General features: G+C 38.7%; 2 protein-coding genes across 3 annotated transcripts in view; one reads left to right on the forward strand and one right to left on the reverse strand.

Moving 5' to 3' along the window:
- On the forward strand, positions 1–13,205 carry LOC131786835 (GMP synthase [glutamine-hydrolyzing]). The gene is made up of 17 exons (XM_059103903.2): positions 1–150; positions 1,473–1,564; positions 2,487–2,601; positions 3,501–3,598; positions 4,392–4,495; positions 4,924–5,024; positions 5,419–5,511; positions 5,738–5,791; positions 6,497–6,608; positions 7,323–7,474; positions 7,909–7,969; positions 8,178–8,290; positions 8,744–8,965; positions 9,259–9,500; positions 10,443–10,573; positions 10,964–11,136; positions 11,918–13,205. Exons 1-17 carry the CDS (start codon positions 10–12, stop codon positions 12,017–12,019), a joined length of 2,106 nt encoding a protein of 701 aa, XP_058959886.2. The 5' UTR covers positions 1–9; the 3' UTR covers positions 12,020–13,205.
- Positions 13,187–27,875, reverse strand: part of LOC131786831 (uncharacterized) — a 16,827-nt gene continuing 2,138 nt past the window's right edge. For both annotated transcript variants that reach the window (XM_059103896.2, XM_066172758.1), the window contains exons 3-21: positions 25,900–26,933; positions 25,346–25,482; positions 24,372–24,483; positions 23,612–23,796; positions 23,206–23,374; positions 22,669–22,765; positions 22,056–22,119; positions 21,649–21,742; positions 20,829–20,906; positions 20,444–20,542; positions 19,926–19,989; positions 19,721–19,755; positions 18,394–18,474; positions 17,331–17,394; positions 16,807–17,027; positions 15,580–15,714; positions 14,985–15,065; positions 14,708–14,807; positions 13,187–13,711 (exon numbers count right to left, since the gene is read on the reverse strand). In XM_059103896.2, the coding sequence (XP_058959879.2) occupies positions 13,545–13,711; positions 14,708–14,807; positions 14,985–15,065; positions 15,580–15,714; positions 16,807–17,027; positions 17,331–17,394; positions 18,394–18,474; positions 19,721–19,755; positions 19,926–19,989; positions 20,444–20,542; positions 20,829–20,906; positions 21,649–21,742; positions 22,056–22,119; positions 22,669–22,765; positions 23,206–23,374; positions 23,612–23,796; positions 24,372–24,483; positions 25,346–25,482; positions 25,900–26,933 (3,017 nt within the window). In that variant the 3' untranslated portion in view covers positions 13,187–13,544. The remainder of the gene's footprint in view (positions 13,712–14,707; positions 14,808–14,984; positions 15,066–15,579; positions 15,715–16,806; positions 17,028–17,330; positions 17,395–18,393; positions 18,475–19,720; positions 19,756–19,925; positions 19,990–20,443; positions 20,543–20,828; positions 20,907–21,648; positions 21,743–22,055; positions 22,120–22,668; positions 22,766–23,205; positions 23,375–23,611; positions 23,797–24,371; positions 24,484–25,345; positions 25,483–25,899; positions 26,934–27,875) is intronic.

Raw genomic sequence — 27,875 nt, forward strand, 5'->3', positions numbered from 1 at the left:
AAGTGGAAAATGGCGTCGAACCTCAGCAAAGTTGCTGGAATGGGTTCGTGTATTAACGGTCACGTTGTTCAAAACGACAGCGCGATGTCGGAAGCACAAATGGGACAAGAGAGAGTAGCCATTCTAGATGCTGGGGCGCAATATGGAAAGGTGAAATTACCCTTTCAATTTGTTTAAAACGTAATGAAAAATATACAAGTAAGCCAAAAGTAATCGTAATGTTTTTTTTTCATGTAGATTTCATAAAGAATTTAAATGTAAGTTGCATCGCAAGAAATGGGTCGGTGCTTACGATAATTTTATCTGGTTTTCGTAGAAGCACGATAATGAAAGAGAAATAAATGTGCAGTAGACAAGACTTTGAAATCTGATATGTTAAACCAAAGAATTTTTTTTCTTTTAAAAGAGGATGCTGTTAGATCTAAGTGACCTTCTCGTGCTATCGGTCTCATTTCTCCTTCAGATGTAATTTATGGTTTTTCGACTAAAACGATCCTAAATTTGAGGTCTCGAGAAAATTGGTCCCACGAGGGTGAAATTTTGTAAAAACGTGATAAAAAAACAGGCTGATTTCGGTCAGTCGTGATAATTGATTTTCTGTTTCGAAATGTACAGTGCAGATTAGCAAGGTCGGATTGGTTATTGGGTCTTAATAATTGTCTGCTGGTTACTCAACTTCCAGTACAAGTTGTGTGCCTCAAAAATATTGGAAATAACTCCAACATCAGAATTTGATGTTTGATTTGCATGTTACACTGGGTATGTAAAGTACTGCTTAGATGTACGTTAACCATAAAACTCACACAAAACATGCATAAATTTGCATGTAGGTATGCACAAATAAAAACGTGCCTTTCTAAATTTCGCATATATGCATGTAAGCTTGACACATTTGTCTCATTGGTATGTGCAAGCTAGCTTTTGGTTTTTCCACTGTTGAAAGTAAATTGTTCTAAAGGATAGGCTAATAGCATGAAAACACTTCATGACTACGAACTACAAGTAGACTTGTTCATTTCAATCACTGCTCGAAACAACCTTCCAGATAGGGTCTTACTAAACCAAGGATCAGCAGACTGCAGAACCTCTGGAGCTGGCAGAATGTGCGGAACCATTAATTTTTTGTAAGAAAAAAATGATGAAATAAAATAAAAACTAAAAGTACCGTAACTGGTTAAAATTTGTTTTTCGGGTATAAAGAAGATCATTGACGTATACAGTGCCCTACTAGGGCTCAAATCAGTTGGTGATAGCCTATCACATTTAATAATTTTGTGATTATGATATAATAATTTTAGCTGATTATGATGATGATAATATTTCAATGATGATGATGATAATAGAGCAGTTTTCAGTCGTCAAAAGTTATTTAGGCTAGATTTTTCCCTCTTTATCTGAATATTTCCATGCTCACCATCAAGGGTTCTATGTATTGATCATTTTTAATAGTGCTGAAATATTTTCTTCAATAGATCATAGATCGCAGGGTCCGTGAACTATGCGTGGAGTCAGAGATGCTCCCCTTGGACACATCTATATACACTATAAGAGAAAAAGGTTTTAGGTAAGAGAATAATGTAAACTTCAGTTATGATAAAAGCTCTACTATAGACACAGACATTTTCAAAATAATTCAGTTTCCTGGCTGTGCATGCGTATCATCTTAGATGGTTTCCCCAGAAATGCTTCTCTGGTTTTTAACCCTTTGACTGCTAAGAGTGACTTATTTCTCCTTACAATATCACCCCTGATTCAAAAATTAGGGTCACCAGAATAAAGGAAATAATCACAAACTACAGAAGATCTTGATTGTTTAGCAAATTCTCCTTGTCAGCACTTAAGGAAATGTATAGAGAACAGTATGAAGAATAGGCATATTGATGCTAGGGATAATTTAAAAAGTAGATAACTGTGGTCAGAATAGCATTTTGTGTGGCTCCTTACTGTTCAAAGAATCAATTAAGAAATGTTAAGGAAAGGAATGAGACTTACATTCACAGAAATACAGTATTTATTTGATTAAGCACTCAACCTTGTATTACTGTTCAAGGATTAATTATTATTATTATTTTTTTTATTTTTTTATTTTTTACTGGCCTACAATCTCTAAATGCACTCCCTTTGGTCCATTTTCATTTATTGTTATTATGTTTTGTTTTTTTGAAAAATAAACTTACCATTGCAGCTGAAAATGGTAAAAATTCAATAAGAAAGCACCCATCTCAAATAGGTGCCTACTCTCAAGATCCCTAAATTTAATTAAGTGTCCTTGGTGCTTAAGCCAATGAGTACAGTAAGCTAATCTTATGTTTCATCTGTCACACATACAAAAACAATTATTGGCCTCACTGATGTTGAAAATGGTTGATATTTGCCTCCATTTTGGTGAATAATCATTTGATGGGCCTTTTTTACAGTGGAGTTATGTGATTTCTGTAGCATACCTTTTCCTCTTAACTCATCAATTTAATTTTTTTGTATCTCAGGGCTATTATCATCTCTGGAGGTCCAAATAGTGTTTATGCTGAGGATGCTCCTAAATACGATCCAGCTATATTTACCATTGGAATTCCTGTCTTAGGGATTTGTTATGGAATGCAGGTAAAGCAGGGATGTCAAAAAGGTTCTGTAGGCATTATCAACCAAGCATTTCTTCAGATGTATGCTAAGCTCTGTAGGAATCCATTAATCCTTCACACCTGAAAATCAGTATGCATATTCTGGATAATGTTCTCTATACATTTCCTAAGGTGTTGACAAAGAGAATTTGTTGAAAAACCAAGATCTTCTGTAGCTGGTGATCCTTTCCTTTATTCTCACGACCTTAATGGTTGATTCGGGGTTGATACTGTTAGGAGAAATCAGGGTGTGAAATTGCGCCTAATACAGGCACCAATGCAACTAAATTTTTCACTTTGGTGACCGGAAATCCTGAAAATTAGTTGCCAAATTGGCGACAAGAATGTTTCATCATAACCTTACTAAGAGATATGGAGAATTGAAATGATTTGTAAAGATAAATCCATGGCAACCTTCCTTGTTAAGTTTGGTTCCAAAATGCAGCACATGCATCTTGATCAATGACTAGATGCCATCCTGGATTTAGGTGAGCTTGAAGGTTGTATATCATCCATCCTAGTGTCCACTTTGTAGCACGTTAAAGATCTTTTCCCTAACTTAATTTTGGAGGGTCTATGTAAAACACTGACTGCGTAAGAAAAAGGTTTTGTTTGTCTTTGAAATTGGCAACCAACTTCTTTTGAATTGGCTACCACTTTGAAGAATTTAGGAGTCAAGTGGCTTTCAGAAAAAAAATTAATTTCACACCCTGGAATTAGAAGACAGTTGCTCTTAAGGATTAAAGGGTTGAAACACAAGAAAGAACAAGACCTATAGTTGGGAACTACCTTCAAGTTGATGAAGTAAGCTTGGTCAATAATGGCTTCATGACATCAGTAAAAATGCCAATAAACCTTTTTTTCTTTTGTCTGGTAACAAAGATGTTGAACAAAGAGTTTGGTGGGACTGTGATGAAGAAAGATATCAGGGAAGATGGACAGTTCAACATCAATGTAGAAACATCCTCAGCACTTTTCAGGTTGGTAAAGGTTTATGTTTATTAAAAGAAGCATGTGCTGGACTAAGTCTGTGGATAAAGTGCCTTTTAGAAGTTTATGTGTATTCTGAAGGAAGCAACACTTACTCTGACTAGGCAATCCAATGTTAGATTAGCAGACTCAACCTTAGTTCTTTTTGTTTTGGTCTAAAAAGTCTGATTTGTTGTTTTTTTCTTTGTATAGCTGCAAAAAAGTTGTTGCTAGTGACCAATTTATGATTTTGGGCACCAGACTGCAACTTTCAAAATTGCTGAGTTTTTAGCACTGATGAACTTTTTTTCCTTTCTCAGTTGTGGCCAGGGTCATGTGCTATTTCCCATTTAAAAATGCCTTGTCCCCTCTACTTGCTTAGTCACTCTGTCACCATTCACTTGCCTCTCATCTCACTGCTTCACTGCAGCAGATTTTATATCCCTCATGCACATACCCACACAGGGAAGTTTCACTCTCCTTATGAGTCAATAGAGCCAGCAACACACTTGATGATTTTTATACATCCATTGCGGTGAACATAAAAATTGCTAGGAGTGCCCAGTGCAGAGGTGGTGATTCTCATCAATCAGCACAACCTGCATTTAAAATCCCTGATATCTGGCATGTCAGATACTGGGGATTTCAGCTAGCTATTAAATTTGCCTTGATTGCAGAATAAAAATCATCAAGTGTGATGCTGGCCTAAGGATATGATATCAACAAAATTTTTTATTCATGAATGCACTCTTTGCATGTAGAGTACTTTCCAGTGTTAATATTCATCTCTTTTGATTCATCTAGAGGACTACAGTCAGAGCAAGAAGTTCTGTTGACGCATGGAGATTCAATCGACCGCGTTGCAAGTAGCTTGAAAGTAATTGCCAAGTCTGGTGACATTGTTGCAGGTAATGTTAAAGGACGCATTTTGCTTCTTTTACCCTTTGCACCCTAACATCAGTATGCATATTCTCCACACTGTTCTCTATACATTTTCTAAGGTGCCGACAAGGAGAATTTGTTTAACAATCAAGAGGTTTTTCTGCAGGTGATCAGTTCCTTTCTTCTTTTGACCTTAGTGTTTGATTCAGGGGTGACATGGTAAAGAGAAATTAGATACTAGTCACTCTTATGGGTTAAAGGGTTAAAAATCTCACTGTGGTGACTCAGTATATCATTATAAGTGGTCATTCTCTCTCAACACAGTGTTTATGTTCTAGAACACGGGATCACTTGATGAGAAGAGCAAATTTGCTCCTGATAGTTCTTTTGTTATTATTATCTTCTGTAATTTCTAGAGTGAACTTTTTAATAAGCATCTTTCTCCTTTGATAAGGTGTTGAGGATGAGTCACGAAAGTTGTATGGGGTCCAGTTTCATCCAGAAGTTGATCTCACAGAAAATGGTGTTGTCATGTTAAGAAATTTCCTGTACGGGGTAAATATTCAATGTCTAAACTTGTTTTTTTTTTATCTAGGTCTAGCTGGTTATTAGGCTGTTTGGTCGCATTTCCTTTGATGAGATGATAGTGTAAAAGAAAACCTTTCCATGGTCACTTTTTTGTTGGAAAATGATCTAATATTAACCTATTAACTCCCAGAAGTGATTAACATGTGACATCTCCCTATAATATCCATACATCATCCACAAAATAGGTATTGAGAATATTCAAACTTATCAGTTAGAGGTTGTTTTCTGGATCTAACAGCAAATTCTTACTACTAATTCAAAAGGAAATGTATAGCAGCTGGAGGAGAAAATTTATTAGCAATCATACTTTGGGATTAAAAGAGTTTAATTGCAATTTTTCATTTTCCTCAACTGTTACTAGGTTGCGGGATGTTGTGGAACATACACTGTGATAAGTCGAGTAGACACCTGTATTCAGCAAATCAAGAAGAGTGTTGGTAACATGAATGTTTTGGTAAGTAGGCATGAGTACTTAACCTTTGTCTTACTTGTATGCAAATCAGAATTAGGCATTTGAACCAGAGAATTGATTGCCAGTAGAACTAGTCCAATTTGAGACTGTAATCTTTGGCTTCTTATTGATTTCTCCTTGGAGTGTTCGTGTTACATTCTCAACCAATTAATTAATTTTTAAATTTAGATTGATTGATTTTATTTGAATGTTTGTTTGTTTTTTTCAGGCATTGGTGAGTGGAGGAGTAGATTCAACAGTCTGTGCAGCTCTGCTTCACAAGGTAATTTTGCTTTTTTCTTATTTATCACATAAAACAAGAAGATTCTATATTGCAGTGGGTCTGAAAAGTAATAGAACACCAGGATGTCAAAAATGTGGTGAAAACATCAGTGACGCACTCAGCTGTGCCTTGTGTGCTGCTTCTTAATTTGTACCACATTTTATAGTCATTTTTAACCTATCACTGAACAGGCCCACGCAACATATAATTTTTTTTTTAAATCCTTAAAATCCCAAAATCTGGGCCCAGATGTTCAAAGGTGGATTAGCACTAACCCAAGGTTGAACTGTAATCCAGCTGTTTTTTTTTTTGTTATTGTGTTTTGTTTCTGTTTTTGCCATTATTTGTTCTATTCTTTTAAGAACAACCAATCATCAAATTGTTGACAAAAAGAATCATACTAAATTTTCCTTGAAAGCTTTCAAATCTGAAATCAGATTTTGAGGTCATCTTAACCCAGCTTTGAGCAACCTAGCCCTGTTTGTTAATTCTCCCCTGTAACTGCTACAGACTTTAAGATCATAACTTCTAGCCAATAAGTTTGAGCGTTCTCATTACCTGTTTGCTGGATAATGTATGGATATTTTAGGGAGAAGTTAGAGGTTGACATTTCTAAGAGTTAAAGGGTTAATCAGATGTGGAGAGCATCCTCCTGTTACTCTACACTTTGTAGTGAAAACCCTAGTAAATTACAGTGTATTGCAGGCCCTTCGTCCTGAGCAAGTTGTGGCAGTACATATTGACAATGGATTTATGAGGAAGAATGAGAGTCAGGAAGTAGAGGAATCTCTTAAACGTTTAGGGCTTAGATTGAAAGGTAACTTTGGTTTGTATTACTGGCAGATGCCATGATCAGTGCGCAGGACCCCAGGTTGAGAGGTCTGGGTCCAGGTCATTGCATTGTGTTCTTAGGCACCCAGGAGTATAAATGGGTACAGCAAATAGTCAGGGAAGCCTGATGAAATGCAGGGGGGTAACCTTGCATAGGACTGGCATCCCATTCAGGGAGGAGTGGTAATGCTCCTAGTCACTTCATGCTAAGGAAACTGTGTTTGGGAGGGCCACTTGGCTCAAGAGCAAATTTAACCTTACCTTTTAGTTGCTATTGAGAGAAACTGCAACAGTATAAATATAAATTTAATTCAGCTATTACCTCCATGGCACAAGTCTCTTCCACTTGTGGGGTTGGTTTTTGAGGTGCTGTCTTTTGGTGCAGGATATAAAAACTGGAGAACTGGAGGACAAGGTCAAGAGTCACTCTTAATGTAAAGTTTAGGAAATGAATATTTGCGGCAATACACTGTGTAGCATGACAAAAGCCTTCACCATTTTGCCATCCAAGCTCACTCAATTCTGTCTGTGTTGTTCCAGTTTTGAGCAAACGAACGAATTCTAGGTATTCTCATCAAGACACAACAAACTTGTTTGTGCATTTTAAGTAATTCCTACACTTGCAGCTTTTGCTTAGATGGGCAGGCAATGATGGAAAATGCCTCAGATCACTTAGTCTCTTGTTTTGTTTGATCCTCAGTTGTAAATGCTGCATTACGATTTTATAACAGCACAACTGTAATATCTGGTAAAAAAGACCAATCACCTGTTAAGAAACAGGTAACAAAAACCTTGAATGTGACAACTGACCCAGAGGAAAAGAGACGGATTATAGGAGACACATTCATCAAGGTCAGTCTCTTTTGACATGTCTTTATTTGTTGTGATGCACAGCTTATTTGGGAGTGGGGTTTATTGGATGGCGGGGGGGGGGGGGGGGGAGGGAATGTTTTAAAAGAGGTTGGGGTTTAAAACAATCATTGAGATCCGCAATATTTACAAACTATCATGAACCCTTTTGCAGTATACAGAATTTCTTGCCAGGAAAACCCAAACTATCCAAATTACAGGCTTCCAATAATTCCTCATTAGGGAAAATACCAGTTTATGGAGCATTTCATTTGACATGTGCTATGGCTTGTTCCTCTGTGTTATGTTTGTGTTATCAACATACTCAGCAGTCAGTGCACTTTACTTTTCGACATTGAAAAAGAGCATACTTTTATTTAAGTTTCAGAACGTGGCTGAATAATCATGAATCTTAATAATGATGGATTTGATTTCAGGTTGCCAATGAAGTGTGCAAGGAGTTAAACCTTGATGAGACCAATACGTACTTGGCACAAGGTTAGCAGTACAATGTACTTGTTAACCCTTTGGTTGCAAAGTTTGAAATTGTTTTATTGATATACGTTTTGTATATTTGTTTATTGATATACGTTTTTTGTAGACAGCTCTTTCCATTAGACACTGGCGGCAATTCCACAGAATTTGCTATGGTTTTTAAATGGTTTCATCTTTTTGTTTGTTTGTTTTCCATAATAATGATCTACAGGTACTCTTCGACCTGACCTTATTGAAAGTGCTTCATCACTGGCCAGTAACAAGGCAGATGCCATCAAAACTCACCATAACGATACAGACTTTGTTAGAAGTTTACGCGCACAGGTGAGGTGGGGCCTACATAGCTTTCTAACGTGATGATCAGTTGAGTAGAAAGTTCTTACGTTGGCCGTTGTGCTCAGTTGTCGGTGAAGTCAGGACTGTTACCTTTGCCTCGCTCCCAAAATCTGGTGTTGAAGTGTGGGGTTTCAGGGGGTGCTGGTGCCCATTCCACCGTCCAAAACCGCCAGAGAAAGAACCGGAAGTGGCCGCGACAGCCTCGTCAGACGCTCTGGCACTAATTGCACGGGTTCGAACCCCGTAGTAGTCTATATTTTTTTTTTTTTGAGGCTTCTTTTTCGGCAGTTTCTTTTTTCTCCGTTCACATGTTAGTCGTAGTTGGTTACTTGCCAATATACATGCAGGACATGTATTTCAAAGTTAATTCCTCCTGTGCATAAGTTCGTAATTGATAGGGCGCGCTGCGAGAGTCTGAATCATTCACAATTACTTTTTTAGGGAAGAGTCATTGAGCCCCTGGTAGATTTTCACAAAGATGAAGTCAGAGCACTTGGAAGGGAGTTAGGTTTACCAGCAGACATTGTTCAAAGACATCCTTTCCCAGGCCCTGGTCTGGCTATTCGTATCATATGCGGTGATGAACCTTATCAGGGGAGCGACTTTGCGGAAACAAATATCATCCTGGGACAGATTGTAGACTTTGTTACTGCTATTAAGAAGGTGAGCCGTTTATGTATAAGAATCGTTTGTATCAACCTCGAAGGTTTTAGTACCTGGAGCTCGTATGGCAGGCCTAAAGTCTGTTCTCGAGAAAAGCACTCAGTATGCATAATCTCCATTCATATTCTCTAAGGCGCTGACAAGGTGGGTTTATGTAACAACTAAGAGCTTCTTCAGCTGGCGATCAGTTTCTTTATTCTCGTGACCTTTATGTGTGATTCAGGGGTAATATTGTGAGTTGAAATGAGTATAGTTCAAATGAGTTAACTGTTCATTCTTGATGTATTTTTTAGCCCCATTCGCTCTTCAGTCGGGTGAAACTGAGTACATCAGAAGACGACAGAGAGACCCTTATGCAGATAACATCAAAATACAAAATTGGTGCCACCCTGCTGCCAATAAAATCGGTTGGTGTCCAGGGAGACGGGCGGACCTACAGCTATGTGGTGGCGTTATCGAGCAACGACTCACCCGACTGGAAATCACTGATGTTCCTTGCTAAACTAATCCCCAAAGTTTGTCATAATATCAACAGGTGAGTTTCTTTTACTGTAGTAGCCTTATACCAGGCTCCCCGGCCGGCAGAGGATGGAGCTAATGACTGGAGAACTGGGCCACAAGAAGTGTCGAAGAATCGAGGAACTGGGAAGGAGTAATTGCAGTACCGTGATGCTGTGACGTGATCGGACCTCCCCAGTTTCCCTCTTTTTGTCACTTTTTTCGTCTCGTTCCCTAGTTATTAGCCTCAGTTCCCACTCTTGAGGTGTAGTTTCTACTAGCACCATTATAGCCTATGTTTTACCTTACGAAGGTTCATTTGGTGATTGTTATTCCAGACATTCGTTTATACAGCTGGAAGTATATATAATTTACTCCATTCACTCTCTATCATATGGCTTGCAATGACTTCAAAGTTGCAATACTTACTTTTTCTATCGTCTAATTTCTTGCTACGAGGATAATTGTTCCTTTTAATAGAATTTTTAAGTCGGTATTTTTGTAAACGGATTGATTCATTGAAGGCCTCATCTGATGTAGTTGCACATGTAGGTATGCGAGACAAAGAGATTATCTACCCCCTTCCCCCTAGCCCCCCCCCCCCCCACTCCTCCTCCTTCAAGTCATAGAGATTATTCAATGGAAGATGCGCTTGTACGATTTTTATTCGCGAGTTGCGATGCATAAGGAAAACGAACGAGTTTGCGCAGCGAACAAGTGAGGAATGCATTACAACTAGTGAAAAAAAATCGCTCAAGCAATTTTCGTGGTATGATGTTTTTATTTCATACACAGTTATATTTTTCCTCGCTGACCGGCACATTTCAAAGATTGTAAGCCATTTGTTTCCCTCCTGTGAAGGTGCGACAATAGTTTTAGCAGATGGGAAACTCTGACATTCAGATAAGGGGTTTTGTCATGTGATCACTTTTATTCCAACGTTGAGGCTTACAATTTTTTTCCTTCATATTTTGTTCAGAGTTTGTTACACGTTCGGCAAGAGAATCAAGTTCCAGATTCAAGACATCACCCCCACATTCTTGTCACCAGGTGTAATAAGCACTTTAAAACAAGCAGACCACGTGGCGTATTCTGTCATTCTAAAATATGGTAAGGAACTGCTGTTGTCCAGTTTGACGTGAGGAGGGGAACGGCATTAATAATGGTGTGAACACAGGGGTGGAACGTTTGCGCTTGTGCGCAATGATTTGTTGTTAGGACCAAAATGTCTCACACAAGTAACAAACAAACGCACGCCAGCGAGACACTGTGTCTATGAAGTGTGTAGCTTCTTTGGTAAAGCTTAAAACAAAATAGTAAATATTTGGGAGGGGAGGGTGGGAAGGGACGTCACATAGTCCTCTCCCAAGTACTCAGAGTAGATTTCTTAAGGTGTTTTTCCAAAGAGATCGCCCCACAAATGAATGGGACAGTTGGAAAATTAAACAAGAATGTTTATTTTATCGTGTATCCATTTTGTTATTTGAATTTTTTCTCCAGGTATTGTAGACAAAATAAGCCAAATGCCGATTGTTTTGATACCAGTCCACTTCGACCGCGATCCTATCGACCACATTCCATCTTGTCAGCGGTCTGTTGTGATCAGAACGTTTATCACAAGTGACTTTATGACAGGAGTGCCCGCTACACCTGGGAAGCAAATTCCTATCGAGGTAAGAATCTCACTTTATAGAGAGCCTCCAAAACAGGCTTAAATTCTTATCTATTAAGGCAAGCAGAAGCAGACGCGAGGAGAGCGCGAGTTTAGCGCGTGGAGAATTTTTTTCGCGTCCCTCCTGTCGCGTGTGACTCGCCTCTTGCATTCGCCTCTCGCTTGTCTGCGCACGCCTGTGGAACGCATGGTTTTTTGGCTAATTTAGAGAGCGCCTGGTTATATTAAGTGTTGTAAAACTAGACCAAGATAATAATCACAGCCAGCCAGTGCGAAGGTGAATATCATGAGAAGCCAGTGAAAACCCAAGTTGAAAGCAACCGAACTTCCCTATGCGCAAGAAGATGCGGGTCGAATGGATTTTTCAACAATGTTCACTGAGCCTGAGGCGACTAATTTTTTTAGTATAATTACTCAGGTACCTTCAAATTCGTTGTAAAGTCTCTAAATAAAGAAAGCATTGGGCATAGTACGTTACAATTGTGTTTTAACAGGTTTGTCTAATTCAATCAGCAGAAACATCACATCTTACTTTTGAGAAGTGTTCCGCCGAACTCGGTAGCATGTTTTGTGCTCTTCGCAATTTAATTTTCTTCTATCGCTTTTATTACTTCCTCGGACACATTGAAAAAATGCCGGGCAGCCAATGTGAAATTTCGCACCCCTGCTATAATCACCCCCCGCGAGTTGATTATAGCGAGACCCGGTGCAATCCTCGACCAATCAGAGCGCGCGCATCTCAATCACCAAGCAATTAATATATATTATTTCTTTTTTCTCAGGTTTTGAATGAAATGGTGGCATCTCTGAAAGAAGTACAAGGAATTTCACGAGTTCTCTATGATTTGACTTCCAAGCCTCCAGGAACGACAGAGTGGGAATAGAATAGAGGTTTATTCTTTTCTCGGGATAGTGAGATTTTAATTCTCTTTATTTAATATCGAGATTAAAACCCTTAACATTCATAGAAGTGTCGCTAGAGTGTAATTGGCCAGACGGACAGATACAATAAAAAATTGTTTTTTTTTTCTTAAAAAAATAATTTCGAATTGTTAAATGTTAACTTATTTCCAACATTTTCTTTCATTCATTTATTTCTAAAAATGGAAAATTCTATTATTTTCAATAACTCTTTTTTCTTTTTTACAAATCTAAAACGATTGTCGTAGGTATCAAAATTGACTTCAGAAGGTAACTTCCGCCTAATATATATGAGGGACCCTAAGCAGTCCGGACGGCAACGCCAAGGAATACTTCGATTAAAAAATGGATTTCTGCCTTTAATTAGAATTTCAAAAACGGCTGCATGTGTTTACCGTCTCCTACGGCGCCACACCTCAACTTTAGCACAACGTATAAAAGCGTTGAGTTCCGAATGGAAATTAAAATAATTTGCCGTCGCGGTTTCGGTTCGCAGACGAGCAGATTGTGGTGATTTCATGTTATTGTTTTGCATGAGACGGCTAGGAAATGTACAAAGTTTTAAAACGCACGTGCTAAGCTATTGTTCGGCCAATTAGATCTTTTGTTTTTCCATGACCTCGTTGCCGTCGCCGTCGTGGTTTGCTTAACGTCCCCATTTTAACTTCAGTAAACGTTTGTATGATTTGGCGGTAAAAAGTTGGCTACAGCAATTTGTGGTTAATCTATGTAGGCCACAATGTATTTTCTCGCGTTCAGCGTGAAGTACAATTTGTTCTGTCATGCCTCTCTACGTTTTGTGTCACGTTCCATGGGTCGCAACGCACGTGATCAAGTCGGGCATCTTGAAACCTACAAACTTTTTCATTTGCAATTAGGATTTGGATCATTTCTCAATGTAGACATGAGCTTTAATGGATACGTACATAATTTTTTTTCCTAATTTTTGAGTCGGGAGGTATAACATAATGAATGGCTACAGGAAACAGTGAATATATTAAGAGGATCTCGGTCAAAAATAACTCACTGGTCTCCTTCGGACCAGTCAATAATTGCTTATTGTTCTTTAATGTGGTAAAAAATTCGCATAACGAATCGGTTTGTAATATATAAGTGAAACCACTTGAATAAAAGGCGATTAACCTTGAATATTTCTTTGTGAAACCTCAGCTCTTTAATTCGATTTACTAGTGTTCGAAATTCTCTCGAACTCTTTCGGATTTAGTCTGTTTAAGACCTTAAAAAAACCTTTGACCCTTCAGAATGACTAGCATCTAATTTCTCCTTACAACATCAGTCCTGAATCACACACTGAGGTCACGAGAATAAAGGAAAGTGATCACCAACTGTAGAAGTTCTTGATTCTTAACCTAATTCTCCTTGTTAGCACCCTGGGAAATGTCTAGAGAACGGTTTGGAGAATATACATACTGATGTTAGGTTGTAAAGGATGAAAGCGCGGCTCTCCTCTTGTCTGTTACGAGTTATTTACGTTGTGAGATGCCTTGTCGCCAGTCTCTCGCTGACAGAGCCTGACCCACAACGTCTGTGACAGTGTTGGAGATATGGGAGGAAAAATCCGAGACATCCGTCGCTTGGCAACAGCCCCAAGAACTCCCGCGGGGTCACTATTGAACAGAGTTGCTGAAGGGTTCCTGCGTAAGAACAAAAACAACATAGAACCTTGATATCGTTACGTCACAAGACCGGACGAAACCATTTCTTTCTGGCCACAAGGCAGACACTTAACTATAGGAAGAAATAGTAGAAAACATTGCAGCGCGTAATAAGCATGCGATAGCATGTAATTAGTAGCAATAAAACAGGACGGAAAGACATTCAATCTGTAATAAGTATGGTAAAGCATGGAACTGGCTTTTAAGGGCTGGAAAAATTTAATTGGTGATGAGCGAGGGAAAGCATGGCACTGGCAATGAACGCGGATAAGCATGGTACTGGTAATAAGCGCGGGAAAGCATGGTACTGGAAATAAGCGCGGGAAAGCAGAGTACTGGCAATGAACGCGGATAAGCATGGTAATGGTAATAAGCGCGGGAAAGCAGAGTACTGGCAATGAACGCGGATAAGCATGGTACTGGTAATAAGCGCGGGAAAGCAGAGTACTGGCAATGAACGCGGATAAGCATGGTACTGGTAATAAGCGCGGGAAAGCATGGTACTGGTAATAAGCGCGGGAAAGCAGAGTACTGGCAATGAACGCGGATAAGCATGGTACTGGTAATAAGCGCGGGAAAGCAGAGTACTAGCAATGAACGCGGACAAGCATGGTACTGGTAATAAGCGCGGGAAAGCATGGCACTGGTATTGCACGCGGGAAAGCATGGTGCAGTTGATGAGTGTGGGCACTTGATGGGGAATGAAGGGCGGGAAACATTCACCTACTAACAAACGTGGAAACATTCAGCTGGAGACTGAAGCCAAGTAAGACAAACATTTCAAAATTAGTTACCGAAAGCGAAGTTTGTAAAAACGGTACGAAGAACTGCTCAGAAAATCTACTCAGGTGATTTTCAGACCGACTGGACTTAACTGTTTTCTTAAGAAACAAAAAATTAAATGGCTACTTTACTGCACCTTTGAAGACTTAACTGACACATTCTAACGATAACACACAAGATTTACATTCGCACCTTTCAGGACTGCCATGATGGCTTCTTTTCTTGACTCTGAATCGTCGCTGTCTGTTTCTTCTTTACACATTTCCAACAAGGTTTGTACCAGAAGTGACCACTGGAGAAGGAAAACATTCTTATTACCAACATGTTGAAAAAAAGTAAAAAATACTGACAAGTCTTCGTGATTCCTGATCAAGCTTTAAGTAGAAGGTATTAGGTATTTGAGTTGAAGACAACTATTCATTTTTAGGAGAAGCGTACAGGAAAAACACCCCTTCCGTTCCCAACTTACCTTCTCCACGTTCTGACCAAAGTAGTGCATTGCATAAGGTAAAGCTATTAAAGAAAACTCGTCCAAAACAATGGCCATAGCCTACAAAGATAAGAAAGAGAAAAGAAAGCTAACGTTATTAGCATCTTGCTAGAAAAATGGCTTCTAGGCTAGTAGTGCATCACCTTCTCCAAACAAATGTTTTCCTTATGCGTCGATCAATTCGAAGCTTCAACATCTCCCCTCCCCTAGGCAACCCACGGGCATTTGACCATTGTTTGTGCCTGGGGGGTTGGGGAAGTTGGCAAGTCTCTCCAACGGAAAACAAGTGTTATATCTTTAAATATGGGGGAGTTTGTAGTAAATAGTTCGCTTCTGCGAGCGAATGGCGCAATAAAGAAAAGGTCTACACGGTCTTGGTTTTATAGCTTGGTCAATATGTAGAAAATCACGGTCGCTGATTTTGGGTGCCCCACCCAAAATTGGGTTGGGCATTTAAACACAATTTTTGCCCCCGGGGAGGGGGGAACTTTAACAAACCAAAATCTTCAAAAGTTCAAATGCCCAGAGGTTGCCAGAGGCGGGTGTTGAAGCTTCGAATTGATCGATGTATTACCTCAGCATGTCGCTCCACATGTGGCAGACAAAGAAGCAGGAGAGAGGTTCTTTCCTTTATTATCGCCTGACCCTCTATTTTGCTCAAGACGAAATCAGCCAACTCACTGCTGACATACTTGGAGCACAAAAGCGCCTGAAATACATAAGTAAATAAAATGAATGAGAAAGTGAAGGAGATTTTATCATAGAGACGCTTTTGACTCAAATTAAAGCCTTCGGTCGTAAAATATGGACTTCCTGAGAGTTACAGAAGAGAAGTATGTTTTACGATAGGATGAATAAAATTATGACGCCACCAATGCAACCATTCTGATGCAAGAGGGAGACCAGTCAAGACTTGGTCACGTCATTTTAACGCGCTTGGCGATTGGCCAGTTATACTTACTTCGACATAGTGTTGTCTACGCCTAGTTGATTGTCACTTATTTGAGGACCACTGTCAATTTGCAGTTGAATGTTAACGGTTGCTTCGGTATTGCGTTGATTTTGCTTCACTTCTGTCAGCGAAGAACAAACGATGTTTCAAGAAACCTCGCGCTGACCTATGTACCAATTAAGTAGTACACCAAAACCAAATTTGACTTAGTCACTCGCGCTTTCCGCGCTTCAAGCAGCCTGCTTGATTTTACATGGGCTCCTAGCGATCTTTATCTGCATACGTTAGCCGTTAATCTAACTATCGAGCATATTTTACGTTATTTACGCAAGGGAAATTCACTTTCAAAACGCCACTTAAGCATGCATTCTTACTGTACTTCGTTCTGTGATTGGCCAAGAAAACTTGCGCCACACTCTCAACCAATTAGATGCCCGGAACACAGCGGTTAGACGTCGAGCATGCGCCGGCTGAGCGATAATTTCCCTCGCAAAATTTCAAAGGAAAACAAGAAACAAGCACTTTCTTGCAAAAAAGCGAAAACGTTAAAATTTTCATACAAATCTGTAAAAAAAGAGACAAAACTAAGAGAGGGGAAAGCTCGAAACTTTCCAACACAAAGCTTATTCAAGCACAGGTATCCCGATAATTTACAATTCTGTTACTTGTGCGATTGTTTGTAACTCGTGTGAGGCAACTTTGTTCTTACAGCCTATTATACTGTGATTTCTCATCGCTTCTAAGCTGTTAACCCTCGCTGTGATTGGCCATTGTGATGACTACCGTTCTGTTTTAACGACACTCAATCGGAAAGTACGCTAAGCTCGCTCCAAATAACAAACCATCCACCTGAATTTTTATCAAATCCTCGTTACAGCAGCAACAGGAACACTCATTAGGGCTCGCAGTCGAGTCTACACCACGCTGGACAAAAAGATAAGGACCCTTGCCAGCTGATCGTCGGGAAGAATTGGAAAACCGAGAGGAAGATCGAGACAGCTGTGGGGAGGCCTGTGGCGAGACCGGCTTCGCGCAAGGGCAGCCTGGGAGTCCGGGGAGACACAGTGCGCCTGTAACACAACAAAATACAACAGATCTTATAAGCACATTCCTCACTCGTGGCTAAGAACTGACAAGGAGACCAGTCAACCCCTCCCCTACCCCCCCATCCCCTTACCCCCCCTCCCTTATAATGAACAGTCCCTAATTGGGCCACCAATCTTGCCTTGGTTCTCTATAAAGCAGGATAGCTTCATTACCTTCGAAGATTTTTCAGAATTCAGTGACATGCACCTTACAAGTAGAGAACCCTGTAACTAAACCAGCAATAGAAGATGAAATAAGTAAAGCACAAAAGCAATTGACTTCCTGACCATTAAAAGGAGACAGCTTGTCGAGCCACGGGTGTCGAGTTCCAAAATGTCCTTCTCCGCTCGGCTAAAAAGAAAGCGACAAAAGGATTCACGAATGTTCTATCTTAGGAACCAGTCATTATTTATCGCCGTGGGGGTTGGGGCGGGGTTGGATAGAAGACTTTTTCTCCGGGGGGTCGCATGGTTTTCAGGGGAAACGGAGGTGGAATCAGTGGTCGCCGACAAAGGATAAAGAGGGAACTATGGAAAACTGACTGTCGATTTACTGCTAATAAGGGGGGGGGGGGAAAGGGAGGGAGGAGGGGGTGATAAGATTATAAGAGAGCCTGATGCGAGGATCAGGTAAAAAGTTATCGTGACACAACCAACTCCTAACCCCCTCCCCCCCCCCCCGCACGCAATAAAAAAATTACCGTTCGTCCACCTTCTACAAAGACAGAAATTTATGTGATATTTTTTTTTTAGACCCAGGGCATATAGTATTGTAAAACCCTTCAAGTGACACTTTCGACTAATTCCTCTCCCCTCAATTTGATTTCGACTTAACTAATAATTTGAACAGCAATAAAACAGCCAAAAATTAGTCGCCTTAGCTTTTAAACAAACACAAACTAGCCACAACTAGTGTCAAGAAATGTGTCCCTTCCAAATTCCTTGCCATTTTCCCTGGAGAGACGTAAAACCATGGTAACATTAGAGGTTCGTTTTGTACCAACAAAGGACAATTATCTTAAAATGCCACCACAAAAATTTGCTCTTTTCTCTCCCAATTCTTTCTTCCTGAAGAAGCTTTGTGTCCGAAAAAGTCTCGAGTTTTCCTTTTTCCCTACGTATGTCTCCTTTTTTACAATTTTTTACGAACGTTTCAAATTATCTTTTTCGCTTATTTGACAAGAGAGTGGTTTTTTTCTTTTCTTTACCTACGAAATTTTGCGCGGGAAAATTGGCGAACGGCCGGCAAAAGTTGATCCCCTTGCGCATGCGCTATGTTTGACCACTGAGTTGCTTTAAGCCTATCAGTATGTAACATTTGAACGCGCCGATTCGCGCACATCAAACTTACGATGTGTTGATGGGATATAGTAGCTTGGCGCCTTCTTTGATTATTACCGATTCTCTCCAGGTAGATCCCAGATAATGGAATCTGAAATATGTAATGTATTAAGGCCTATTTACACGGCACGACTTTGTCGCATGCGACAAGCTTACGACAGGCCTACGACATGACTTAAGAGTCGTAAGCGAGTTGTAGGTTTGATTTACACGAAACAATTCGTGTCGTAAGCCTGTCGTAAGCTTGTCGCATGCGACAAAGTCGTACCGTGTAAATAGGCCCTTACAAGTATATAAATATGACTAATCAGTGAAATGCGTTTATTTAATACTCGTGTTGTCCCTAACTGACTCATTAACATAGGCTAAACTAGACTAGAATTGTAGCCTAAATATACACTATTTTGAAAGCGAGGAGAAGACAAAACTAGACCACACGAAATTAAAATCGATCAAAGGACTTTGCTACACTGTAAACCACACTAAACTAGATTGAAGTAAATTGAAACAGACTTGGCTTAACTAAACTGGTGCAGACTAGAATAGATTTGGGTAGACTAGAATAGACTACAGTAGACTTATTCACTCAACTAGTCCACGACACACTAGGCTAGAATAGGCTAAAGTAAACTCAAGTAGATTAGTCTAGCATAGACAAGGAGTAGACTAATTTGGGCCAGTGTAGATTAGGCTAGACTAGTTCAGACATAAAGAGGGCAGATAAGAATAATTAGCCTAGAAAATAATATGATGCACTAAACTAGACAGCAAAGACTAGGTTAGAGTAGTCTACACTAGACTGGTTAAAAATTACAGAGCCATGCAAAACTGGACTAGAAAGGACAAGGCTGGACTTAAAAGAAAGAAACGCCTCTGTTCCACTTGACTACACTGCAAAACACTAGTTCACACAAAACTAAAGAAGGTTAGGCTACACTAAAGAAAAAAGTAGGCTAGATTAAAATAGACCATAAAAGACTGCACCAACCTAAGCTAGACTAGGATAGAATGGGCTATACTAGATTGGGGTAGACTAGGATAGACTAAATAAGCTCATAGGATACTTAGCTAAAGTAAACTGGACTACAAGGGACTTGACTAAAGCAAACTAAACTAACAAAACTAGGCTGGTGCTCACTAGTATAGAAAGACTAGGTAGGTGTAAACTAGAATAGAGAGACTAGGATAGACTAACTACAATAGTTTAGAATAGGAAAGATTAATAAGTTAACAAATGATGGACTCATGTAAAAAAAAACTAGATTAAAAAGACTAGGCTCGAGTATACTGGACTAAAAAGACTACAGTGAAATGGGCTACAAAGTATTCATACTTACCACTGTGGCACTAAACGAGTCCAACCTGTTTTGGTCTGAAATGACAGTAAGAAAAAGCTATTGTGTAATTGTATGAATTAGTGCTGATAGGAACCTTGTGAATCTTGCATATGACAATGCAATATTTTCAAGGAAGTATAAACTTAATGCTGCATTTCAAAAGAGAAGTTTAAAAATACATGATGTGACCAGTGGTCTTACAAACCATTAAGTAAAGTCTCCATAAACTCAACAGCCAGTTCATTCTGGCTTGCATCTGGCCTGCTGGTCTGAAAAATGATGGTCACAAAAACAAGCAATCAACAACACAACTAACATGCTATTAATGAAAATGAAATTGAGGTAAATGTCAACTCAACTTAATTAACAGCCACAAGCTTAGCAGGGTCTTTTAGTTAGTTGTCAATCTTACCAGTGCAGGCTCTCATGTTATGCTAAATTCCCAATTTCTCAAACAGCTTTCTAGCTACTGTTTTTCAGGAGACTAAGTAGCTTAGCAGCTGCATTTTTCCCCCAAACTGTCACTATGATTGTTTTTCTCTTTACTGACCAATTATTGTTGTAAATGGATGCCTGAAATAGGGCCAATGCCTGGGTTACAGTGCATCACCAATCATGCAGGCAGTATCCTATCTGGGGCCTGGTTCAACACATGAACAGTAGAGCCCAGTCAATGCCCATGGCACTTGCCTTTCATTTACACCAGACAGTGGGTTAACTTACCCCAAATAAACTGAGAAGGGTTTCCACAGACAAGGCTTTGTTATCATGAATGTTGAGAAGAACCTCTATAAACAGCTTAGGTTGATGTTTCCTTAAAAGCTAAAATAAGACACACAGAATCCCTTGTTAATCAGTATATCTCATTTTGTTTGAAAAAAATATTTTTGTAGTAATCAGTTAATGAACCAAAATAATTCACATGATTACAGACTGAATTGGAATCCACTTGCTCCTCTTTTGTCTGCAATCACTTGTGTGATAAACAAATCACACTCCTGCTTAGGGACCATTTTACTTTGCTTTTGTAAATGATTCACACGATTACAGACTGAATTGGAATCCACCTGCTCCTATTACAATTACCTACAGATTAAAACATTCCTACCTGTGCAAGAGGAGTAAAGTGAGTTCCATCATCATGTAATAAGTAAAAGTGAGTGGTCAGAACTTCAACAAGCTTTTTCTGTTTTAAATCAAAAATGCAGAAGAAAGCTATTTCTAAATTTCAGCCTCACCATAAAGCCCTGGTCTCAAGTTTCAAATGAAAAGCTACAAAAGTGACAGGTTTACAAGCCACCATTTAGTATATTTCACAAGCTGATTCTACTATCACATCTTTAAATGAACCCCTTTGTGTGTGATTTTTCAGCTGAACCCTACCGAGCACTTCTTTCATAAGATACTGTCTACAACTTAGAACTGTACTGACATCCATGTAACTATTTTTTTTAGTACTTTCAAATGCTTCCCTAAGTTATACATACAAATTTGTTTTTCTTTCATATCTGACATTCATACCTTAAACTACGACAAGGCAAATCACTGATTTTAATCAGTAATTTGTTAAAACACCTAGATACCATTTTTCCTTGTGTTTGTTCAGATATAGATCTCAGATGACATCAAAATGACTTGTGGTAAGAACCAAAAAGTAGCAAGGAGGCACAGCTATGTATGTTAATAATGTTCTTACCACAATTTGACTTCTGCTGTGATCTAATACTGAACAGACCTGGGGCAAAATGGAATCTAAATGTTTAACAGTAATTTGGAATCTATTTGCTACATATAGTAAAAAAAGCAAAATAGTGTTCATGGTGACATCATATACGCATTATTCATTATTATAATATAGTACTAACATAGAGTTTGTAACTCTGTGGAGTCTGAGATTTGCCTCAAATTTATGTCTTGTTCACAATTACCTCAGGAATAGAGAAGAGGGCAGACTGGGCAAGATCAGGTTCACATTGATGAAGATAAAGCACGGCTCGCACCACGTTATCCAATGGTGATAAGCTAAATTAACAACAAAAAGCCATCATGAACTTAAATTAAGCAAATTAATCCTCTTCCTTAATTAAACACAATTACATCACTCTTAACTCATTAACTCACTATGTACATTTTAAAAATTTATTATTGTTTTTTAAATTTCTTGAATGTCTAATTTATAAGACCTTTGGTGATTTTTTTACAACATAAACACTGAAAGAGAAACCCTCTTTAAATAAGGGTATCTACCATATATCTATCTGACTAATGATATAGAAATGAAAAGGAAAATAAAAGAAGTCAATTAGGAGATAAGATATACCACAGAAACACCAACCTGTAAGGACAACCCTTCTCAGTTTTAGTTTTCTTCACATCTTCCAAGGCAGCTAGTGCTGTCTCTAAAAGGGACAAACTTATATCATTAATTTTAAACATGGCTGAATCTTGCATCAACCACTCCTAAAGTTAAATAGGCCTGTAATAAATTCTTTTCTCCTTAGGACAAAGATGACCCATGTGACCAACTTGACAGCATAGGGCATTGGATGAAAGAGGAAAAAAGGTCAGCTTAATGATTGATAGCACAATAGCAGAGAACAACCTGGGTTCTGGTTATGCAAGAAGTAAGGGGTGACTGATATGCAGTATAACACGATTTAAATCTCAAGACAACAGACACAAAAGGCTCTGTTTTCTCTCCATCAATTCTGTAACCTAAAGAAGATGGATCAAGTAGGAATAATGATGAAGAAAAACGAACAAAGCAAGGTGATCTGTAAGTAAATATTGCATTCACTCTCTCCTTTTGGTGATAAAGTAATTTTTTTGGATATTTTCCACTTAGTAAGAGTCTTAAAAGGCAAAAATTAACAGTAAACTTTGCATATGATTAGTTAATTATAATTATGAAAACAAATTAATCCAATAAACAATTTTCTCTAACCAACCTGATGAAAACCCACTAAGAGATGACATCAGTATAATCTCAGCTACTCGACCTGGTTTACTTCTGGCATAGAGCTTGAAAATTTTTTTGGTAATACTCTGAAGAAAAAATAAATTAAAAGAATTCTTTGATAACCTTTTACACCTTAACATCAGTATGTAAGTTCTCAATACTGTTCTCTATACATTTCCTATTTTACCTACAAGGAGAATTTACATAACAATCCAGAGCTTATTTAGTTGGTGATCATTTCTTTAATTCTCAAAACCTTGATGTGTGTTTAAGGGGTGATGTTGAATGGAGAAATTAGTTTCAAGTCATACTTTGAGGTTGAAGGGCTAAGGCTTGCAATTTAAGAAATCCCTCCTTTATCACTTAATAATCACATAAAACAACATAACCCAATGAAAGCACAGACCACCACATTCATATTTGGACACAAACGCACCAACCATTGGTCACTAACATTGTGCACATCAAGACAATGACAAAGACGTATATTTCATTCATCAACTGGGCCTAATTACATGACCCTCACCTCTGACACATTAACTTGTTTGTCTGACCCAAATAAATTTTCATCCAAGAAATGGATCAAGCCATCTGCTACAGGCTCTTCAGATTTATAAGCCTTGTCGACAATGTCTCGCAGCGTTAGACCAGACATTGCAAAGTAGTCTATACTATCCTTAGAGCCATCAGGGATTCTGGAAAATCAATAACTTTTATTAAATCATATTATTATGCTACATCACATTGTACAGATATCTACAATTGAATGGCAAATTTATGAATGAAATCCTATGTTTGGACAAAATTTTGCCTTATAAAATCTCACGGCCACTTGATTAAGGGTTGTGACAGAGAAGCTTAATACATGCCAGAAACCTCTATTTGTACTAACTAAATAACATTATTGAAAATTAAGCCCTCATTAAACTAACCTTAAAAACACCTCAGTCAAATTTGCTGCAGACTTGCAGAGTAGCTTCTTAAGCTTCTTTTTGTTCTTGTCATCTTTGGAACCCGAATCTGCCAAGCAAAGTGTTCTTAGGAAAAAGTGTTGCTCGCAAATGAGATGATGAAATGCCTGTGCATTGTGCTTCTGACAACGATTTGCCAATGGCATCTGAAATGGAAAAGAATCCTATTAATAAGTTCTAATACTCCAAGATAACTGGACTTGTAAATGGAAAAAAAAATTTGGAATGATGCTGATACAGGGAAGAGTTGTAGCCTGAAAAGTCCATGTTTGACCCGTATGAGTGACTAGCATCTAATTCTCCTTTCAATTTCATCCCTGAATCACATATTAAGGTCACCAGAATAAAGGAAATGATCACCAACCAAAGCAGCTCTTGATTGTGACACAAATTCTCCTTGTCAGCACCTTAGGACATGTATGGAGAACAGTGTGGAGAAAATGGATAGTGCCATAAAGAATTGGATTTTACACTTCACTTCCCATGAGTGACCAAGAGGGATGTTCTCCTTACAATATCAATACAATATTAAGCATAGAAGTAATGAGAATAAAGAAATATATCAATTAAGGGGTTAAATGTTGATCCAATACCAAATTCTCCAAACTGACATCATAAGAATTGTATGGAAGACAGCAAGGAGAATTACTAATGAGATTTTGAAAGTTAAAAGGTTAAGATTTTGTGATCCACAGAAATAAGTTGAAAAAGTGCCACATACCACTGCCTTGTAAAGCTGTGTGGGGTCCATGTTCTGGAGGACATATACCATCCAGTCAGGGTTTTTACTTTCTCTCTGTTCAGTCTGAGGCCTTGATGGTTTGTTCTTGAAACTAACAAATTTAATTTTGCACTAGGATTATGATGAAGATCAACTTCAATGTTTGCTAAATATTTTGTACTCATCGCTTCTATGAAAAGTTGCTCTACTTAACCCCACCGAGCGGACACTCATTTCAGAACACACACTACATCTCAGCTCAGTTATACCATATATTGCTTAATGCATGAGAGTACTCTAAATAACATCTATTTCAATCTGTTTTAAGACTGTCACTACTCAGTTCATAAGGTCTCTTAAATCTTTTTATATGGACTTTGTAAGTGTACATCTGCTGTCTATCTTCCTGTTTGAACCCAGTTGGATAAATTCTGTCCCTCTTTATGCCCATCAGGACCTTGTCTCATTTATCTGTCCTAGGAAATCGTCAATCTATTTGTTCATCTTCAAATTGTTTGTCTGTCTGTCTGTCAGTATTGTGTGCCTATCTGTCATCTCTCTATGTATTAACCCACCTAGCTGTCTCTCTCTATGTCTGTCACTGGATTGCCACCTGTCTATCTATCGGACTGTCTGCTGGTCTGTCAGCCAGTCAGTCTGTCTGTCTGTTGGTTTGTCTTTCTCTTTGCCTGTTTTCCTGTTGGCTTTGCAAACTGGCTTAAAGCAGGGCCCTCTGCTGCTCTGTGCAAATGTTGGTTTGTTTATCATCTCTGTTTATCCACCTGCTTCCCTATCTTTCTTCACATGCTCCACAAGGACTGCCATCTGCCTTTCTGTCTGTCTGTCTATTTGTTAACTGTTATTTAAAACTGCCATTAAATGGACTCTATGTTTGCCTGTCTCTGCATTTGCAATTCTCATAAATTATCTCAATCAGTCTTAGAGAAATGGACTAATATATCAGAGTTCTGTACCTCTTGCTTCTTTGCAAGTGGTCATGTGCAGATTTTGAGAACAAAACAACATTTCCTTCACTAGCAGACACATAGTGACATCCAATAAATGGATACATGCCAATCAAACAGACGTCTAGATTTGGCTGAGGACAGCGCTGTATGGAAAAAAAAATTATGAAATATAAATATTACCCAAAGACTAACTCAAACCTCTCTTCTGAACTAGCTGCATAAGCAGGGCCAGGAGGTATTCTAGCTGGTTATTATAAACAGAAATACCCGGTAGTCAGTTACCAACAATTTTAGTAAGTGGGAGACACCATTCTTACATGGATTGGACATTGGATTCCAGATCAAAAAAGTTCACAGTCAAGTCCTGGATAGATCAAAATTACAGTATCTAGGGTGAAAAAAATTGGGGACTTAGACAAGCAACTGCTTAATCTGGTACCCCTTAATACAGATTTGATTGTATTTTTTTCAAGCAATAGAAACTGGTAAAACTCTGACATTAACAATGAATTGCTATATTTGTAATGCTTGGTTACTAAATTTTCCATACACAATCATACCTGTCTCAGGCTTTTTAGGTCAAAGACTGGTAATGGCCATCCATTGTTACTGGAGAGTTTAATAACAGCAGCTTGATAAACAGCATCACTCACTTTAGCTCCAGTGCTGGTATAACGATTCATTGAACTGCTAATTGTAAACGTTCTTGTGCACTTGATCTCAGTGTCATACTCACCATCTGTACCATCACTGCTTTGTTCACTCTCTTCAAACTGTTTCATATCACCTGTCATTGCTCCTCTATGCATAGATGTTTTACTTCTCGATGTAAACCTCACAAGTGTACGGCCAGAGTTATCAACAGTCCATTTGATATCTGGTGGTGATGGTTTTGCCTCCTTGTAACCTGCAGGAGGGGCTTCATCTCCACACAGTTTTGTACTTTTAATAGATGAAGCAGTGTCTGTGGCATCTGGGTTGTCAGCACATGAAAGAGTGGGGGTAAATGCAGTTGCTGTAGATGGCATGTTTTCTGTGACACAAGGCTCACAATAGTCTTGTTCAACACTTTCTTTGAGTTCTTGATTGACCTCAACTGTTTCAAGCAACTCTTCACTTCGTGTGCTCCCAGAAGCAGAGGCTAAACTTGATCTACTTTCAACTACCAAATCTTCAGCATCTCTTCTCTCCAGATCTTCATCAGACTTCTTTTTGCCATCAAAAACCTCCCCAAAATTTTCTTCTTGTCCCCCAAAATTGCTCACTACACTTTGCTCCTCACCTTGGTACTCGTCAACTTGAACATCTTCAGCAGCATGCTTTCTAATCCAATCAGATGCAGCTGCATATATGCGCACAGTGTAAGTTTCAATTCCTTGTCTGGTTATTGCATGAAGCAGACCATTAAAGACGGAAACACTGACTGTATCAATGGTGTACTTGTAATAAGACAGAAGGTTACAAGTATCAAACACATCATACATGAAGCCTTCTTTAGGGCCAGAGATGAGGCAACACATACCACACAAAGTAGGGTCAAAGAGAGTTCTTGCAACTAAGGGAGATCTTTGCATCTCTTTCACATGAGATATTCCTAAAAAGATAAAAACCAAAATACAAAGTTGTCATTCATTTTAACACATACTAGCACAAGAAAAAAGAGGCTCATTTTTCCAAAAGTAGCCTTTTCCCAACCTTCAATTGTTTAATGGTTGCCATAAGGAAAATTTTGGTCACCGAAAAAAATAGCCTTGTATCAATGGGAAGACACTTCAAGTAAGTTCACAGTCCCTTGCCAATTTCTAAGATTGTAATGACAGGTGAGAGAAAGAGAAAGAAGAGACCAATGTCTGGTAGCAACAACAATTCATTATGAAGTTGCTTAGACTCAGGTTAGAGGATTCAACAAATTGGCCTGGTTATTTACATGAGTTCTAACCCAAACCACTATGGGCCTCATGGATTCCTGTAAGAGGGTTGATTAACTGGATAAATGTCCTTCTACTCTTAGCTTTGGGCCCTCTTGACACTGTTCACCAAAACAAATGTTCAGATAAATGGTTTGGCTAAATTGAAGATGGCTTAGAATGCAGCTTTGTTAAACAAATGCTATACTTTGTTTAAATAACCTGCCCATTAGGTTTAAAATGATTTCTATCTGGGAGTTGTGCAACAGAACAGGAATTGCCGATCAAAAGCATAGCAGACATAAAGTTAACAACTAGCCTACGATCCTTGTCATAATTCTTAAAACACTCCCTCCCCAGAAATCTCCCTTTCGCCCTTTAACCTTTTACACCCTAACATCAGTATTCATATTCTCATACTGTTCTCTGTACATTTACTAAGGTGCTGACAAGGATAATTTGTCTAACAATCAAGAATTTCTTTAGCTGGTGATCATTTCCTTTATTCTCATGACATTAATGTGTGATTCAGTGGTGACATTGAAAGGAGAAATTAGATGCTAGTCACTCTTAGAGGTTAAAGGTTAAATTTTTTGTTGTAGAAAAATTACAGTGTCTGTATTGGCCTA

The sequence above is a fragment of the Pocillopora verrucosa genome, chromosome 9 (genome assembly GCF_036669915.1).
Source record: "Pocillopora verrucosa isolate sample1 chromosome 9, ASM3666991v2, whole genome shotgun sequence".
NCBI lineage: Eukaryota > Metazoa > Cnidaria > Anthozoa > Scleractinia > Pocilloporidae > Pocillopora > Pocillopora verrucosa.